Source organism: Colobus angolensis, unplaced genomic scaffold (genome assembly GCF_000951035.1).
Source record: "Colobus angolensis palliatus isolate OR3802 unplaced genomic scaffold, Cang.pa_1.0 Scaffold390, whole genome shotgun sequence".
Classification (NCBI taxonomy): Eukaryota; Metazoa; Chordata; class Mammalia; order Primates; family Cercopithecidae; genus Colobus; species Colobus angolensis.
Window position 1 is genome coordinate 330036 of NW_012117266.1, and position 20653 is coordinate 350688.

The following is a 20653-nucleotide window of genomic DNA, read 5'->3' on the forward strand; positions in this document are numbered from 1 at the left end:
ATACATTAGGACATACTTCATACAGTAAGTCTTCAGAAATTAACTATTAATACTTAGAAAATTAGTTCTGCCGGGAGTAAATGATAATAGAATAAAGGTTCGATGATACAATTAAATAGTGAAAAATAATGCAGATGAAGTTTAAACCATTGTCTGTTATATTCTGTTTTCTTTTCTTTTCCTTTTTTTTTTGAGACAGAGTTTTGTTCTTGTTGCCCAGGCTGGAGTGCAATGGCGCAATCTTGGCTCACCGCAGTCGCCACCTCCCGGGTTCAAGTGATTCTCCTGGCTTAGCCTCCTGAGTAGCTGGGATTACAAGCATGTGCCACCATGCCTGGCTAGTTTTGTATGTTTAGTAAAGATGGGGTTTCTCCATGTTGGTCAGGCTGGTCTCAAACTCCCGACCTCAGGTGATCCGCCCACCTCGGCCTCCCAAAGTGCTGAGATTACAGGTGTGAGCCACTGTTCCTGGCCTATATTCTATTTTCTTAGTGTTCTTAGTGCACGTAGAAATATAAGTAGTTAACCTATAAATGATGTTATGTTTATTATTAAATGTAATTTAGCAGTTCCATGTGTTTATTTGGTAAAACATTTCTTTAAATTCTGGAATAGAAGAAAAGTCAACAAGATTGTGGGAGAATATGGTATAGTAAAATTTAGAAGAAGTAGGAAAATTTTTTTAACCCTTTGAATTTGAATATCATGTGGTTTTGTTGCTTATGAAAGTACCTGGTTTGGAATCTGTTGAAATCTGAAGAGTAAATTTTGTGCAGAAGTAGATGGAACTGTTTTGTAATGTTTACATTCTTTTTTTTTTTTTTTTCTTTTTGAGACAGAGTCTCGCTCTGTCGCCCAGGCTGGAGTGCAGTGGCCAGATCTCAGCTCACTGCAAGCTCCGCCTCCCGGGTTTACACCATTCTCCTGCCTCAGTCTCCCGAGTAGCTGGGACTACAGGCACCCGCCACCTCGCCTGGCTAATTTTTTGTATTTTTTTGTAGAGACGGGGTTTCACCGTGTTAGCCAGGATGGTCTCGATCTCCTGACCTCGTGATCCGTCCGTCTCGGCCTCCCAAAGTGCTGGGATTGCAGGCTTGAGCCACCGCACCCGGCCGTAATGTTTACATTCAAACAAGACTCTGCTCAGTCGGAGCAGGAAAATGATATCGCATCTTTCCCCTATTTGTTCTAAAAAGCTTTTCAGGGCAGGATGAGGTGGCTTACGCCTGTAATCCCAGGAGACTGAGACTGGCAGATCCCTTGAGGCCAGGAGTTTGAAACCATCCTGGCTAACATGGCAAAACCCCATCTGTACCTAAAAAAAAACTTTGTAAATTTTCTCTACCTTAGGAGTATTTCATATTGACAATGCCAAATTTATCTTGTTTTCATACCTTCCTCTAAGCAAGTGGAAAAGTGGTTAAATGTTTAGGTTTCAAAAGGTTTGAGTCTGTGACAAGCAAATGGAATTTATATGGGAGTAAGCTATATATCAGTAATTAAAGGGACACTTTCTTTAATGAAGATGTTTTAAAAAATATATAGGCCAGGCGTAGTGGCTCACGCCTGTAATCACAGCACTTTGGGAGGCTGAGGTGGGCGGAGCACCTGAGGTCAGGCATTCGAGACCAGCCTGACTAACATGGAGAAACCCCATCTCTACTAAAAATACAAAAAAATTAGCCGGGCATGGTGGCACATGCCTGTAATCCAGCTACTCGGGAGGCTGAGGCAGGAGAATCACTTGAATCTGGGAGGCGTAAGTTGCCGTGAGCTGAGATCGCACCATTGCACTCCAGCCTGGGCAATGAGAGTGAAACTGTCTCAAAAATGTGTGTGTGTGTGTGTGTGTGTGTGTGTGTGTAGCAGCAATTTCCCAGATTTTTTTTTTTTTTTTTTTGACACAGTGTATGTTGTTCATTTTATCCACAGGGCTTCAGTTATTGTAAGGATATGTGTTGGGAGGGGTGTTTTTTAATTTAATTTTTTAATTTAAAAATGTAGTAATTTTGAAAGGCTTTATTAAAGATTTGCAAGTTACTGATTTAAACAGTAGTAACTCAACTTCAAAGACAAGATTTACTCTGTGGACAAGTTATGTGATAATGGTGATTCTATATAACCATGTTCCTTTATCATTTAGTTATATTTATAATCAAAAGTTGAACAAAGATGTATCTCAAACGGATACAAATTAAAGTTCATTTTTAAATCCATTAATTTAATTTTTTTCATTTAAAAACTAATGCAAGTTAGATAAATTTAAATTAGAAAATAAAATAATCCCTTCAAACACCGTTAACATTTTAGTCCTTTGTCTTTTTTTCTCCTCCACTTGCGTTTGGAAATTTTTATATAGTTACCAGATCTTTTTAATAGCATGAAGTTCTCTATTTTCTCAATAGTCATTGTGGAAAATTTGAGAATATCTAATAATTGCCTTACATAAATTTCCAGAAGTAGAATTACTGGTTTGAAAGGTATGGACATTTTTTAGTCCTTGTTTTATAGTTTTAAATTTCTCTTCGGAATTAAAACTCGTCCGTTAGGTCTCACCAGCCCAGTACTCTTTTTGCTTTATGCTAATCCACATGCATGTCCATTAGATAATTGAAGAATTTTATCTCCTTGTGTTAATTTGTACTTTGATTATTGATTGGTATGGTTGAACACTTTTTCCTGTGTTAATTAGATATTGGGATTTTCTTTGTTAAATGAGTTGCTTCTGTACATTTTTCAGTTTCATTGTATCTCTTACTGTGTGTATGTACTGTTGATTAACTCATACACATTAACTCATACACAGTATTCTACTGTCAGGTAGAGTGACATAGTAGTACTTGTTTAACATGTGATAGGATTTCTTTCCTCGCCCCGTTATATTACCTGGTATTAAAAAAGTATTAACCCAGACACACATTTAGTAAATTATATATTAAAGGCATAAGATGAAATACCAGGGAAGAAAAGGACTGTACATGATCCCTTACCTAGTTGTTCTAGCAGTAGTGTTTTATGGAGTTGTCTTCAGGTTTAAATTAGATGGATAAAGCATCTTTATAGGAAAGATGATTTTAAAACTTTTTAAAAATTATCTTTTGTTAAGAAATTTAACATGTACTTTGTTATACAGTGTTTATATGTTGCTAATAAACATAAAAGTTGTGTGGATTTGACTGTTTGGTTTAAGACAGTGTCTTTGATTTATTAAGTTGAGAATGAAAGAGGAGGAAAGACTGTAGAATTAAATGCTTTGATATTTGCATCTAACAGGAAGGAGATTTGAATACTAGCCTGTCATTGTGAGTATATATATATTTATTTTAGGAAACGTTTCCAGTTTTTCTTTAAATTCAACTTTACATAGTAATAGGAGCTTAAGGGAAAATTGCTTTGTCATCTTGGAGGTCATACTACCAAAGGAAGGAATACTGGAAATAATCAGTGTAATCCATTACAAGGTAATTTTAGGAAAATACATTTTTTAAAGTTTAGGTTTCGAAAAGAAAGGGATAAATACCCCATTGAGAAAGATTCAGAAAGAAATATTGCTTGAGAGATTTAAGTTTAAAAAAGAAAGATTTAGGTTGGTATATAGTCTTCTAATTCTTACTGCCTTGACAACTTTATTTCAAAAAGTAGGGGAAAGCATACTTTGGAAATTGTAGACTCTGTGCCAGTTTACTTTTGTCTGCCAGTTTTTATTAATTTTTAGAAATTGCTAGTCACTAAGAGCCAGAACAGATTGACTAACAATTTATAACAGACTAAAGTAAACATTTTTCATTTGTAAAGTATGTTATGTCTAGTGAAAACTATATACCAAATATTTCAGAAAGGTATTGGATGTGATTGCATTATGAATGAATTAGAAAAATATGGGCAGGATGACAGTATTGCTAAGTGGATTGTAGCTGACTGGTTATAAATACCCAAGGAATATCAGTTAAGGTCATCTTTCACATAGGTCCTATTTTAATTTTTAGAAAACATTGACTTGGAGGAAAGCATACAAAATGAGTTCATGAAATTTACAATCTGATTGGAATAGCTGGAGCTACATCAGGTAGCAGAAAATGACTTCTGGACTTCCTAAAGAGGTTGAACGGTCTGTTAGAAACCAACACAAAGCCAACGTGAAGATCTAGTTTTGATGGGAATCCTGGTGAAAGCAGCCTGAGGATTTCAGTTGGTTACAAATTGGAGTTAATGAATTAAGCCCTATTTTTTTTTTTAGGTAATAAATAATGCCCCCTTCTCCAAAGATGTTCATAATCTAATTCCTAAAACCTGTAAGTATGTTACCTTACAAGGCAAAAGAGACCGGTGATGTGAGTAAGGTTAAGGATGTTGATGGGTTAATTATCCTGGATTATTTGGGTGGGCCCAATGTAATCATAAGGGTCCTTATGCTAGAGAGGTAGGAGTCAAAGAAGGAAGTAAAACAACAGAAGAGATAGAAGGAGAAGACGCTATAGCGCTGGCTCTGAAGATGGAAGAAGAGGCCATGAGCCAAAAGAATGTAGGCACCCTGTAGAAGTTAGAATAGGCAAGAAATAGATTCTTCCCTAGAGCCTCTACAAGGAATGTCGCCTTGCCGATGCTAGTGAGATTCTGACCTCAAAAGTTAATTTGTGTTGCTCTAAGCCAGTAAATTTGTGGTAATTTCTTACTGCAGAAATAGGAAACTAATAAAAAGCCAATTCACAATGTAGGACTACATCCGGACCCTGTCCATTTGAGGATACCATACTTAAAGGGAATTAACCAGGATCATCTAGAAACCTTATCATTTGGCTAACAGAGAGGAAATACTAGTTATCTTCACATTGTTTTGCTCCATTTACTGAGCACTTATGTGTTAGTTACTGGGCTAAGAGATTTATATACATTATCCTGTTTAATCCTAACAATGTGGTGAGGTGAGCCAGTTAATCCCTGTTTTTCAGATTTTAAAAAGTCTTGAAGTTCAGAAAGGTTGACTAAACTTCTTAAGGTTTATGCCATTGGTAAATAGCAGAGTACCCATGTTACTTTGACTCATCCCTAAACATTGTGAATTCTGCAGGTATCACAGGCCAGATAGCCTCGTTCTTCTTTATCTTCACTTGAAACTCTTTACTGGTATTAGGGATCAGGATGAATTATTCTTCATAATTTTTAGAGGATTTTGTATCTCAGGCTTCTATATGTCATGCATCCGGGCAGTGGCATGTTTAGACGTTTTCTAGTGACAGAGCAAAGAGCCAAACTCATATCTACTGCTGACAAGTAGCATGTTTTTCCACTATGCTTATCCCTTCTAAAGAAGTCTTGTATTTGGAGGGGCTGTTGTTATTTTTATGCAGGAGGATTTCATGGTTTTCTCTGGCTGCTCTGACACTTTTTATTCGTTCACAGATAACATTAATTGTGAATACAGGCTATAATGTTGGGGGAGCTCTGCACCTAGTGATGTTTATTGAATACTTGTCCTCTGCCGGGTGACATAGTCCAAGTCATTCATTTCATATACAGAAACTCATTTCGTTCTAACTGAAACTGATACCTATCAAATAGACATCGGTATATCCTTTTTACAAATGAGGACATTATGGCTTAGAGAAATTAATTTGCCCAGAATCATCTGCATGGCCAGACCCAGATTCAAAACCAAATCTTTCTCACTCTCTATAGAATACCACAATTTCTGGTTTTTCTCACTAGTAGATTTCATTGGAATTATATTAAATCTTGTGGCTTTCAGACTTGATATATAAAGCTGATAGCTTTTTTTCCTGAGGTTTGTTGACTGAAATTGGATGTTGGTCATAAGTAACTGAATTATCTTTGAATCTCTTGTCTACTCTGTGTATAATACTTACGTGTATCTAAACTTGATTGAGAAAGATGAAGTTTTTTTGCGACATGGCAGTGCTGCTTTCCCCCACCCTCCCCCCGTTTGTCCATAAGAAATTTATTAATGGTTTGAAGGAACCTATACATTTTTGAAAGGTGACTAGCGGTTAGTTTGGGCCTTATTTTCCTCATTTCTAAAAACAAAATAATTTTTCCCTGGGCTGTTGTCCTTCATATTTTTTGACCACAATACACACAGTAGGAATTATATAATTCATTCATGGATCTCAACCCACAGTTTGAAAAACACTGCTCTAGATTAACTCCAGGATTCTCTTTTTCTCAAAAAAAAATTACGTGTAGTGGTAATACTCATTAATGTCTGTTTTGTATTTACTCTGTGCTAGATGTTGCTCTAAGTGCTTTTGTATGTATTGTTTGTGTTTAATTCTTAGACTTCACTAATTAAGTAGGGAGTACTATTATCCCCATTTTACAGATGGTGAAATAAATTCTCATAGGTAGCAAGTGGTAGAGCCAAGATTTCTCAGGCAGTTGATTATTGAGCCCGTGCATTTAACCATTATTCTAACAAATTATTGTGGAAAATCAGTGATTTTCTGATTGATCGGAAAATCAGTCAAAATCTTAGATCATCACAAGATTATATGCTTCTCTTGAGAGATTCCTCAAACAGTATTGGTGACCATGACAATTAACTCTTTTATTTAAGATTAATAAATTGCAATTTTGCTTTAGACACAAGTAAGGACTCAGTAATAAATCATTTACAACTAAGAAGTTCATTCTGTTTTAGAATGAGAAAAATACACCATGTGTAAATGTAAAATAAAACAGATATAACAATGAGCAATGTAATTGATTTTAATTAAGGGAAACAAAAGTCAGGGATCGGTATATGTGAGAGGGGGTAGGAGTTAGAGACCAAGGCATTTATTAAGCACTGGTTATTTTAGGTGCTTTCATTTCATTTCATGCTATTAACAGTTTTATAAGAAGGCCATCAGTGTTTATTTTAAAAATGGGAGAATCAGGCCGGGCACAGTGGCTCAAACGCCTGTAATCCCAGCACTTCGGGAGGCTGAGGTGGGTAGATCACCTGAGGTCGGGAGTTTGAGACCAGCCTGGCCAACATGGTGAAAACCCCGTCTCTACTAAAAATACAAAAATTAGCCAGGCATGGTGGCAGGCGCCTGTAATCCCAGCTTACTTGGGAGACTGAGGCAGATGAGTCGCTTGAACCCGGGAGGTGGAGGTTGCAGTGAGCCGAGATGGTGCCATTGCACTCCAGCCTGGGGGACAATAGTGAGACTTCATCTCAAAAAAAAAAGAATCAGGACACGCCTGTAATGCCAGCGCTTTGGGAGGCCGAGGTGGGCAGATGACACGAGGCCAGGAGTTAAAGACCAGCCTGGGCAACAAGGTGAAACCCCATCTCTACTAAAAATGCAAAAATTAGCTGGGTGTGGTGGTGCACGTCTGTAATCCCAGCTACTCAGGAGGCTGAGGCAGGAGAATCGCTTGAACCCGGGAGGCAAAGGTTGCAGTGAGCCAAGATCCCGCCACTGCACTCCAGTGTGGGAGACAGTGAGACTTTCAAAAAAAAAAGCAACAAACGAATGGGAGAATTAAACTCAGCAGAACTGGCAACAGGAGAGGGCCCATGTCTTACCTGGAAATATTTGGATGAGTCAATATTCAGAAATAGGAATTTCTGAATGTATAACATGCTGGCTATTTAAAGCTGTCCCTCGTGTCCTAAGATAAAATTGATCTCTAAAACATAAAAACAGTGTATTGATCTTTTAGTCTTGAGAAATTGAAATTTGATCATCTAAATTATGCTGACACTTTCCTCGTAAGTCACCACATTCAATATTGTAGGGTCTTTTAAAGCATCAAAAAATTGACACTATTTTAGTAATTTATATCGCCTCTAACTTGTTGCTTTGGTGGGCACATCACTTTATACCTCTGTGCCACTTAAATTTTTTAATTAAAAAGTTCTTGGGTTCAACTCCTCATAACAATTATATGTTAGTATATTACTTTCTAGTTTGGGTCTACATTGCAATTTTTTCCCACTTAATGTAACTGTACAATCTTTTTTATCTTTACTATCTGTACACTATTTTTCTGGGCTAATATATTTGAAATAATTTTGTATTGTTAGGTACTAGTTAAAAGAATTAGAGTTTTGGGAAATGGTTGATTACAGATTGAATTATGCCACTTAATTAACTTTATATCTGAGCAGACTGTTGAGCCTCAGTGCTGTCATCTGTAAAATGGAATTATAACGTCTGCCTCACCATAAAGGCTGTTACTATTTCTGTCCAAATGGACAGTGTCAGTGTACATGCTTACCAGGAAAGTATATCAATTTATATCCTTTATGTCAAAGTACATCAGCATAATTTCTGGATTTCTGTATCTGTCGAGTGAAGGCATTGCTGTAGGTATCAGGGAACTTTTTTGTCTTGCAAAAGGTGGAGACTTTTGAATTTGCGCATTAAATAAGTCAATAAAATATTAACAGCATTCATTGAGTGTTAAAAGGTGATTTTGCACACCTCCAAGTTTGAAAAATCTGTATTTGCCTGTAGTGTTTTTCTTCATAAATTATGTCAAATGCAAATGCACAGCTTGAAATTTTAAGAAAAATGTTGGTAAAGGAGAATAAAAGTAATCTGAAAAGAAACTTCTCTGGTGGGGTGGCATATGCCTATAGTTCCAGCTGCTGGGGAGGCTGAGATGGGAGGATCACTTGAACTCCCGAGTTAAAGAAAAAGAAAGAGAGAGAGAGAACTGATGGAAACTTTATAATGCTAACAAATAAGAAGTAAGTAAGGGTGCTCACTTATAAAAAAGCCTTGAAACATGGTCCTGTCTCCTTCTCAGCTTGCCATTTACTAAGCTCTCAGATATTTGTTGAATTAATGAAAAATGAACCAAAAATGCATTTCTGTTTCCTTGCCTGCCACTCATTCCTTAACCAGTTGGAATTTGGAATCACTTTCAAAAACTGATGTCACTTGCATTCACCTAATTGCCAAACTAAATGAACAAGATTTGCTTTGCATCCTGATGAACCTCTTGTAGCATTTGGCTATGCCAGATGTCTTTAATTTCTGGGATTCTACTTTGTCCTGGTGTTCATTTTTGCAGGTTTTTTTCTCTGCTACATTGAAATTTTTGGTATATATGTTGTTGTTCTGTTTTGTGATTTTTTGTTTGTGTTTTGTTTTTGTTTTAGAGACAGAGTCTTGCTCTGTATCCTAGGCTGGAGTGCAGTGGCACTATCTTGTCTCACTGCAACCTTCGCCCCCTAAGTTCAAGAGATTCTCGTGCCTCAGCGTCCTGAGTAGCTGGGACTACAGGCACGTGCCGCCACACCCAATTAATTTTTGTATTTTTAGTAGAGATGGGTTTTCACCATGTTGGCCAGGCCGGTCTCAAACTCCTGACCTCAGGTGATCGCCCGCCTCGGCCTCCCAAAGTGCTGGCATTACAGTTGTGAATCACCGCACCAGCCTGGTATGTATGTTCTTGGCTCCCTTCTTACTCCAGGCTCCTTCTGACCCATCCTCATAGTTCTATAACCTTTCAGTTTCTAGCCTGGATCTCTTATACATTCAAGATCCATATTCCTTTCTCTGCCTGGTATTTAGTAGGCATCCCAAATGGAATTCAGTATGTTTCATTGTTATCCCTGAATCCAAACGGTATACCGGCAGGCACAAAGGCCTTCCTGGATTTCTTTCCCCCCCCTATATTCCCTATCATAGTTGATGGTCTCTGCACAAATTTAGTCTGTATGCAGCATTGTATCGGATATGGGTATGTTTTGAGGGAGTGTGAACTTTAGAATCAGAAAATTTTAGTTCAGATCGTGGCCTAGGCATCATCTAAAACAGATGTAACCCTTTTTGAGTATTATCTCAAAACAGGTGTAACAGATCTGCCTTAGTTAACATGATTAAGTAAAAAGTACAACATGTCATATCACTTAAACTCATTGCTGCCTGATAACCACTCAAATGTTGGTTTCCTCTTCTCTTTCCAAATAATATTTTCTTTATGGAATGTAATAATACTCTGCAACTGTCTCAGATTATGGTACCTGATGGTTCTCTTGCTGGTCTTTTGCCTGAATGATGGTTATACTGTTATGTGGTATAGTCTTTAATTTTTTAAATACATTATGATGCTTTAAGTAGAGACTATGGAGCGTTTTCTTAGAAGCTACACTAGTCTGTCTTGTGTGTTCATTTAGCTGTTAATTTAGTGAGTCGCTTACTGCTGAAATGATAAAGAAGTGCTTTTTGGAGGGATTAGATGAATATTAACTCTGGCTTAGGCTTCCTTAAAATTTACTCTTAAGCTTTCAATGACCAGAGAAGTAGTTCTTATTGTTACTCATTTCTTTCTTTCTTTCTTTTTTTTTTTTTTGACAGTTTGACAGTTTCAGTACCAATAAGTCTTTATTCATTGTATTTTCCCAGGGAAAGGAGAAGGGAAGGGAAAACAGTGAGTTTGTATGTTACAGAATCATTAGAAAATGGGAAAGGAAGTACCTGGTTCAGCAAAATCAGCCATCAAATAGATGCCCACCCCCCAGTCATGGGGAAACCAGTGCCCAATGGGCCTCAGTCTCCTACAGTTCAGGAATGAGGAGAAGGGATCAGGAAAAGAACAGACAGGTGAAGGCTTTCTTACCCACCCTCCGCATAGAGATTTCACACAAAGCTTTGGTTTGTAGCAGTAAACAGGGAGTCACATTTGTTCATCTCCTATAAAATAATCTTGTGGCTATTTTGACATAAGTTTCTTGTACCTGCATGAAAGTTCCAGACTGCCTTGGATATACATTTAGATTCCTTTTCTTGGCCTCCTGACCGTCCTGACCGTCTTGACTTTCTACAGGGAAAGGCCCTTTATTGCTTCTACTTTATTATTAAAGATTTATCTATTCTATTCAAAATATAGTAGTGTATTAAGTGTTTGGCATGAATCACATTAAGAAGTGGTCTTGGCTCAGGAGGTTGAGAACAAGGAAGACAGGGTTCCTGGTTTCTTCGGGATTTTTGCAGAAATCATTTAAGAGTTGTGGAGACAACCCAAGAATTAAATGTGTGTGGGCGTGTTCATTCTGAAAACCCATGGGTTTTTTTTGTTTGTTTTTTGGTTTTTGGGTTTTTTTGCATACCCTTTCGCTGTGTTAGGGTATAGAAAATAGAACAATAATAAGCAACTGTCTTAATAGATTTTATAACATAGAATATACCTTTTATAAATGTATGCTACATATTTATGAATCATGCAGTGTTGATTTTTTTAGAATTTGTATTTAAGTTGAAATATGTTAAATCGTTTCTTACTGGTTTATATAATTTTAAGGATTTACTATTTCTTTTCTTTTCTTTTCTTTTCTTTTTTTTAAGACAAAGAGTCTCGCTCTGTCGCCCAGCCTGGAGTGCAGTGGCGCGATCATGGCTTATTGCAACCTCCTCCTGGGTTCAAGCGGGTCTCCTGCCTCAGCCTCCCAGGTAGCTGGGACTACAGGCACCTGCCACCATTTTGTATTTATAGTAGAGATGGGGTTTCGCCATGTTGGCCTGGCTGGCCTCAGACTCCTGTCGTCAGGTGAGCTACTGCACCTGGCCTTACTATTTCTTTTCTAATTGCCTTTCAGTTAGCATTTTATTCTCAAAGAGAATTTTTTATTACATTGGCAAATGGAGTAATACAATGAAGAATCACAACCTTATTTAGAGAATCTTTTTATTAAAATGAATTCCTGTGTTCATATCTTAGTGTTTTCTCCATTTTCTGTATCTTATGGAAAATTATATTATTTTCTGTTTAAGTAGTTATCTGGTTTTTTATTGATTATATTTGGCATTCCATACCTTTTCTAAAATTGTTACTGATGTCTATAGTTTTGAAAAGGTGTGAAAGCTGTCTGAATTTTTAGGATACACTGCTAGGTGGGGCTGTTTACTCTGAGAAAACACTCGTGTTTTAGGCTAGCCTCTTAGCTAGTGGTCTGGTAAAGGTTCATACCCTAGGGCTCCATATTTGGAATATTGACATAAATTGAAAGAATGGAAATGTGATTCGTATGAGTTTCATAATGTTGGGAATCTCTGAAACTTCACAATATCTTTTGGAAGTCCCAGGTAAGTGTATGCTTATGGTTAAACCAAACAAAAACAATAAGAAGCTAGATATGTTTCTTAATGTCAGGATTTTATCTTTATAACCCTCTATGGACTCTCCTTATGTTTTGGTTGGATTTAACCCTTTGAGAGAAGTATGTGGTTAAGTTTCATGGAAGCACCTGATGGCTGTAGATTTACTGTTGTGAGATTTGTTAAATTTGGTTTTTATTTGTTTGTGCTTTTTGGAAACAAAATCTTGCTGTGTTGCCCAAGCTGGAGTGCAGTGACGCAGTCTTGTCTCACTGCAACCTCCACCCCCTGAGTAGCTGGGATTACAGGCGCATGCCACCCCGGCCGGCTAATTTTTGTATATTTAGTAGAGACATTATAGGATATAAAAAGTAATCCTCCCATCTGTGGAGTGTTAAGCAGACATCCAAGACAGTCAAAGCCTCCCGTAATACAACATCCCACGCTCTCTTCTGGTTGTACCAAAAAATAACCAGTGAATGATTTTACCTCCTTAAAAAAAAGCATTTATACATAAAAAGTGGGATGAAGGGACCACTGATAAGACATGGTATGTACTGAGTAGAGTTGGCTTCTTTCTCTGGCGTCATCAGAGGCTGGACTCTCATTGGTTTTAGTTTCTCCATTTTCTGCAGGTAAATCTTTAGTTTCTTGGTTAGTCACTTAAGCCTGTTTTCTCGTTGCTCCCCCTCCCTTTCCCTTTTGTGTGCACTTTTTTTGTCTAAGGATTTATCCTTTTCTGCTGCTGTTTTTCAGCTTCATTTCCTCTTTGGCGGGAACAGGTTTAGCTGACAGCCATGCCAGTTGCCTCTTGGGCTGTTTCTTCGCTACCCCTTCACCACCCCTTTGGCAGAGCTGACCTTCTTCTTGGATATCATGGCAGTGCGGGTGTGTGTGTTGGGTGCCTGCACACCAAGAGCCTTCACAAAGCTGGGCTGCCTGGCCATCGAAGCTCTTCCTGCTGCCCTAGCTGCTAAGACCTCCCTCCCCACCCACCCCATTTGTATTTTCCAGGTGGTGATGCAGATATGTAGGAAAGGTGGTTATTTACTAGCCAAATAGTTAAACTTTATGTTTCAAAAGATTTTTTAAAGTGTTGTTTTGTGTTTTTTTTTTTTTTTTGTCTTTTAAGCTCTTTTCGCTTATGGATATGAAACCTCCCATCTCTAGAGCCAAGATGATTCTCATCACTAAAGCTGCTATTAAAGCTATTAAGGTAATGACAAAATAAATCAATTTGAGAAATGTTTTTGAAATTTTGAAAATATTTTTTACTTTTAAACATGAGAAGTCAACTTGTGAATTAGTTCAGGCCTAAATCAAAGAGCTCTAACCAGCCTTTGCTGAAGGTACATGATAAGCATACATTTGCGTTGTAACATATCGTTTCAAAGCAGTTTGGTTTTTGGCAGGGATAGGGGGACGGAGTCTCACTGTGTCGCCCAGGCTGGAATGCAGTAGTGGGGTCTCGGCTCACTGCAACTTCCCCCTCCCGGGTTCAAGTGATTCTCATGCCTGAGCCACCCGAGTAGCTGGGATTACAGGTGTGCGCCACCACGCCCAGCCTCAAAGCAGTTTTTTTAAATTTTCATGTATTCCTTATCATAAACCAACTATTTAGCTTCATTTTTATTTAAAGAGAAAAAATGAAAGCTCCATGAAATGAAATGTCTTACCCAGTATCACACTTTAAAATGTGACTTGTTTTAGAAACTACATTGTTTAGCTCTAATCCATTGGTTTTGTCCCGTAAGGTTGCCCGATATTCTGCTTCATGAAGGTTTATTGATTTAAAATTTAAGAAAAAGGACCTTCTGTTTGGGGAATTTTTGTAATTTTCTGTTTTTAGTTTGTTTTTCTCTGATTTGTTTTTAAGTTTTTTTAAAATTTTTGATTATGTATTTCTCATGGTTCAGTATTGATAATTAAATTGTATAGATTTCAGAGTTTTAAGTATTTTCTAATTATAGGAAATGCAGAAATATGTAAACTGAACAGTAATTTTCTCTTAATTCTTTCAGCTTTATAAGCATGTAGTTCAAATAGTAGAAAAGTTCATCAAAAAGGTAACTATCTCTCATTATTACCTCATTTTAGTTACAATATGATTTGTAATTGACTTCGTAAATTTTAACCTGGATGCTTGTTTCTAAAGCCAATTCATAAAAATGTAGTCACTAGAGGTTCTTTTTAATCACTAGAAGTTTATAAAAACAAATTTTTTAGCGGTACCATTAATTGGTACTTCACTTACTGTGAACTTAGCACTCAACTCACAGCAGTTTCTTATATGTTGGTCACGACCCTTCCCTAAACCTGAAGTGCTTACTCTACCCCTTGCACTTACTGCTATTGACGTTTAGGCGTTTAACTCAGCTTTGAGTATTTCAAATGAAATTACTTTGTAAAATTTTCCCAATTTTTCCCTTTTCCCATCAGAATAAAATTTTCAGTTCAGTTGTCAGTTGTTTTACAACTGTGTGATTAGCATATATCTGTCTCAGTAGAAAATAGAGAACAGAGACTTAGTTCTTAACCCCTGACCTGGAGCTATGACATGTAGTACCTACTAATCAGTGTTTATAAAAATGTCTCTAATCCATGGCCCTTGTATACTGGCTTTAGGTACAAAAGTTAAAGCTCCAACAGGCAAAAAAAAAAAAAAAAGGTTAGTAAACGCTTTGCATAGTAGTACATCAAAGTACAAATAAATAAAGTGGAAAAAATTACCTAGAGGCACTGTCAGCAAATTACTGCAATATTTATTTTTTATTTATGTACGTGTACATTTATAAAAGTAAAAATGGATATAATACTGGTTGTTAGCCTGCTTTTCCCACAGAGTTTATCATAAACATTTGCAAAATACTCTCTGTGGTTGTTACCATGATGCACGCAGCCATTTTCTGAATTGTTCGACCTAATTTTTTTTTTTTTGGCATAAATTCCTAGATGTAGAATTGGTGGATTAAATAAGACTTTGCTTTTATTGCTAAATTGTCTTCCATACCACCAGAAATACATATAGGTGTCTATTTCTCTGCTTTTCTCTGCTGTTGTCAGTTTGGTAAGCCAAAAACAACTTCTCCTTTTAATTTTTTTTTTTTTTTTTTTTTTTTTTTTCTTTTTGAGACGGAGTTTCACTCTTATCGCCCAGGCTGGAGTGCAGTGGCACCATCTCGGCTCACTGCAAGCTCCACCTCCTGGGTTCACGCCATTCTCCTGCCTCAGCCTCCGAGTAGCTGGGACTACAGGCACGCACCACCACGCCCGGCTAATTTTTTGTATTTTTAGTAGAGACGGGGTTTCACCGTGTTAGCCAGGATGGTCTCGATCTCCTGACCTCATGATCCGCCCAACTCGGCCTCCCAAAGTGCTGAGATTACAGGCGTGAGCCACCGCGCCCAGCACTTTTTAATTTTTATTTGGTACTGTACTTTAATAGAATTAAAATTGATACATTTTTAAATGTTTTGTTAATTTTGAAAGGTAAAAATTACCTTTTTGAGCAGGATGAATTGTAGAGACTACCATAATAGGTGAATTTGTATGGAACTGGCTTAAGGATTGGTAAAGTAATGTTGATTTTGGGACATTGGGTGTAGGGAAGCAGAGAAATCAAAGAAGAGTAAAACCTTGGGGGTCAGTAGTATCAAGAGAATAATGGTAGTTCCATATAGACATAGGCAGTTGGACAAGTTAGCCATTTAGAGAGCTGAAGCATTCACGTAGTTTTTTAAAAAAAGCAACCTTTGGATGGATATAGAAAAGTTTCATGAATGTGAAAATAATGGGTGTCAGATTGTGACTTTACTTTTTCTGTACTGATTTTACATCTTTATCCTTGCAGTGTAAACCAGAATACAAGGTTCCAGGATTATATGTAATTGACTCAATTGTGCGACAGTCTCGTCATCAGTTTGGAACCGATAAAGATGTTTTTGGGCCAAGATTCTCTAAAAACATAACCGCCACATTCCAATATTTATATCTTTGTCCATCTGAAGATAAGGTATAGTTAATTTTTAAACTAAAACTTGTATTCGTTTTTAAAAAATATTATTTTAAATGTATATTAGATATTTGGAGCCTACTGTATTACTAGATAAGATTTTCATATAGCGATGTCTGTGAGGTTGAAACAAAACAGTTTTTTCTTCAGTGGTCTTTTCATATTTATCTGTTTTCTTATGAGTTCTTCAGGATTCTCAGTCATACTGTTGAAATATGACAGGAACAAAATTTATAGAATCAAAGAGTGTAATAGTGGTTGCCAGGGACCAGGGGTAAGGGAAACATTAGGAGCTGCTAATCAATGGTTTGACATTTCAGTTAAGCAAGATGAATAGGTTGTAGAGATCTGCTGAACAACCTTGTACCTATAGTTAACAATTCTGTATTGTACACTTAAAAATGTGCTAAGTGAGTGGATCTCAGTTAAGTGTTCTTACCACAGTAAAGTAAAATTTTTAAAAAATAACACGAAAGGAACCTCATCTTTAAAGAAGGTATCGTTGGAAAGATGTGCTTGTGTAGTTGAGTAAGGAAGAAATTGTGCAGTAGAAAAAGACAGCTATCATCTGATTGTTGGTTATTCCAGAAAGAAAAGGCCAATAACTGATGTTCTTTCCCAACATATAGAGATGCTGATGCTTAAGTGGTATTCATTAGCAATCAGACTACAGTATTTAATTCCTTATATATACAGTTGGCTTTACAACATACTATATAAAAGTAGAAAAACATTACAGATACAGTAGCTGACTATAAGTAGGTGGGGGAATTATACTAGTAAACATACTCATAATAATGAAGAGCAGGGACATTTACAATAAACAGCATATAAATTTGAGTGTCATAGATGCCGTTTTTATATTCTTGGAAGAATGCTGTTATGGGAAAAATACACCCAAAACCAAGATGATTCCTTAAGTAAAGATAAAAGTTGTGCCCATGAATAACATCTTCTCTGGATCTCCTTCATATTTACTTGGCCACATAATTTTAATTTTGATTACAGGCCAGTTTCTTAAATATTTTAGCCGTTATAATTACTCTCAAGAAATTCTCCTTCATTTACTTCTTTAAGATAGCTTTTTTTTTTTTGTCAGTAATAGAGTTTCTTTGTAACCATAAGTAAAATAAAATGAAAATGTCAAATAAATTTCTTTTTATTGTCTGGATCTATAGTCCCTCTCTGTTCCTTACTCTAGATGATACCACTGAAGAAAGACTAATTAGAGTAGTTTAACCAAGTTGTATTTCTGATTTTTTTTCCCCTGTTTATGAAACACACATAGTATGGAAATATTAGCCTAGGGGGTTTTCCTCTCTCTCTTTTTTTTTTTTTGTAAGAGTATAATAGGTTATTTATGCAAATATTTATTGTATATTTGTGTTCCCCGTGCATAACAGAGTAAAATAGTTCGTGTGCTGAACCTTTGGCAAAAAAATGGAGTGTTCAAAATTGAAATTATTCAACCTCTTTTGGACATGGCAGCAGGAACCAGTAATGCAGCCCCAGTAGCAGAAAATGTTACCAATAATGAAGGTATGGTCAAATGTATCTGTGAGCTCACACAATGGCATAATTTTTTGCACATGAGACAGTCAGAGTTTATCTGTATTGATGGAATTTTTCTATAAGAAGGAAACTTGAGTTTACATCTTGGAAGGTACGATTTTCTTTCCATAATTTCTATTTATAATAAAGGTCTACTTTTCTGGTAGTTGTTACAGTATAAACTCTAGTGCCACAATCTGTATATTTTATACTGTGTTAAATTGGATAAAACGTTATTTTAGCGAAGAAGCTTAATTAGGAAAACTTGCAGATTAACTTGTTTTTAGGCCTTAATGCCCTTTTCTTTTTTTAGGCTCACCTCCACCTCCAGTAAAAGTTTCTTCTGAACCTCCCGCACAAGCCACTCCAAACTCCGTCCCAACTGTACCACAGTTGCCCAGCTCTGATGCTTTTGCTGCTGTGGCTCAGCTATTTCAGACAACTCAAGGCCAACAGGTAAACTGTCTACTCAAAGGTGAAGTTGTTTGCAGGACTAGGTACTGTTGTCACTTCTTGTTTTCTGTTCTTCGTTAATAAGCACATTCAAAGGAGAAAATACATCTGCTTTTCAACTAGAAAAGCCTTCACGAGAAGTAATGTAGGAGTAATAGGGAAAATGTAGAAGTGATAAACAAGGGAACAACACACAACTTTAGAACTGCTAAGTGGCTCATGTTGCTTACAATTCTAGCAAATCTGATGGATTTCAAAATTATTTGTAACGGAGAGGATTTTTCCATTTTTCTAGAAAACTTATGCTTACCTTGTTCACAATTTAGTGTATTTTCTTTTCTCTTTGACCATCATCTTATGTCATTGACATTGTCAGCATACATTTTTAACCTTAAGCAATGCCCATTGTATCTCTGTATATTCATTCACAACAAATTTAACCATTAGTAAAAGGATTTTTTCCCAATTTATTCTGTGCCTGTGCTACTTTGAATCACCTTTAAGACATCTTTTTTATTAAATTAACTTTTGATAGTATGATTATACTTTGTTCTGTGATTTATTGGTTTTCCCATTCTTTAAGCTTCAGCAGATCCTTCAGACTTTTCAACAGCCTCCAAAACCACAGTCTCCTGCCCTTGACAATGCTGTGATGGCTCAGGTTCAGGCTATCACAGCTCAGTTAAAGACAACTCCTACACAACCATCTGAACAAAAAGCTGCTTTCCCCCCACCTGAACAGAAAACTGCATTTGACAAGGTATATCTCTCTCACATAACCCACTCCACCATTTATATCACTCAACTTGAATTATGGAAGTTATCCCTTCTGTGGATTGTTCATTATGTTGTTTTGTAATTTGAGAGATTTTCCCCCTCAACATCAAAACATCGATTATTTTCCCTGGTTTTAAATGTGATGTGTGCTCACTGCAAAAATTTCCAGGGTTTGAAGCTGAATTTGCTAGTGTAAAATGAAAAAAGTGGAAAAAAAAAATTAGGGAGTAAAGGAAACAGAAAATTCTTCATTAGCCCCAGTACTTTGGGATTACTGTGTAACATTTTGCCTTGTATCTTTTCAGAATTAATTTCCTACAGATACATGCTTTTCTTTGATTGATTATAATACATACCCACTTGTTTTGGTGTTAATACTCTTATATCTTTTTTGTTGTTGTTAACGTTAATAGTGGATTTAGGTCTACATTTTTACTGAATTCATGTAATACATAGTATTCCACTACATGAGCACATTACAGTTCAGCCATTCCACTACTAATAGACATTCAAATTACTTTCGGTTTTTTGCTGTTAAAAAAACCTGACAGCCAAGTGTGGTGACTCATGCCTATAGTCCCAACACTTTGGGAGGTCGAGAAGGGAGGATCTCATGAGCCCAGGAGTTTGAGACCAGCCTGGGCAACATAGTGACCCCATCTGTGTTTATTTTTAATATATATGTGTGTGTATTAATAATATATGGGTATTTTTAATATATAAAAATATATAAAATATATTATTTTTAATATGTGTGTGTGTGTGCATTTTAACCTTAGTTACCATATATATAATATGAGGGTTTGGGAACCAGCTGGACATGGTCGCATCTGTAGCCCTAGCCACCCAGGATGCTGAGGTGGGAGGATTGCTTGGCCCCAGGAATTCAAAGCTGCAGTAAGCCATGATTGTGCCGCTAGCCTGGGCAACAGAATGAGATCCTGTCTCTAAAAAACAAGCAACAAGAAAAAAGAGGATTTGAGTTAGGTCAGTGTCTTTCAGCTGCTCTGTTGGGCCTGTGGTTTCTTAGGCGTCTTTAAGAAGCTGCCACTAAGGATATGGATATGCTGAACAGCTTAGAGCTTCTCATTGAAATTTAACCCTAACAGCTTCACTCTTGTTTGTTTTATTTGGTTTATGACTTTGTAAAACATCATATGACATTTCAGTTTTCACTGCAAAAAAACTCAAAAGTTTGAAAATCAGGACTGATGCCTTTGGTTTCATCATTAAAATTTCTGATTCTGTCCAACATCCTAACTATAAAAACAGAAGGACTTTATTGCCAATAGTCTAAATTAAAAATGCACATAGTAAATAACAGTTTTCATTATATCTTAGTGATTTATGACTGATGACTGATTAAACAAAAGTTGGATACATTTTTTTGAGTAAAAAAGAAATATATACGTGTAGAAAAAAAAAAAACAAAACAGGTAATAGAGAAAGTTATAAAATAAGGGAAGAATTCCACGCTGTAGATTTGAACAGATTTGTTTGTGTATATTCTTGCATACCTGTTTGCATGCGCATATGAACATAAATTCATATATTTGGTTTTATTAGTTTTTTGTTTTATGTTGTGATTAGGAAAACTCATTTGTATTAAAAAAGAATTCTATATTCTAATAAGGTTTTTTTTTTTTATGATTGTCTGTTTAGTCCCTCTGGAATCTGTTTTTTAATATGGTTCAAGATAGTTAAACCTTTATATTTTTGAAAATAGCCAGTTCTCCCTCACTACTTTTTTATACACTAAATTCCAGTATGTTTCTGTGTCTTACCTCTGGACACTGTTCTGTCCCAC

General features: G+C 36.4%; 1 protein-coding gene across 3 annotated transcripts in view; it reads left to right on the forward strand.

Annotated features, from left to right (window-relative positions):
* SCAF4 (SR-related CTD-associated factor 4) overlaps nt 1-20653 on the forward strand; it is a 62683-nt gene that overhangs the window by 12108 nt on the left and 29922 nt on the right. For 2 of the 3 annotated variants that reach the window (XM_011954972.1, XM_011954974.1), the window contains exons 2-7: nt 13186-13269; nt 14075-14119; nt 15904-16065; nt 17469-17604; nt 17930-18072; nt 18653-18829. In XM_011954972.1, coding sequence (XP_011810362.1) covers nt 13186-13269; nt 14075-14119; nt 15904-16065; nt 17469-17604; nt 17930-18072; nt 18653-18829 — 747 coding nt within the window. The remainder of the gene's footprint in view (nt 1-13185; nt 13270-14074; nt 14120-15903; nt 16066-17468; nt 17605-17929; nt 18073-18652; nt 18830-20653) is intronic. The other variant, XM_011954973.1, reaches the window with a different exon arrangement.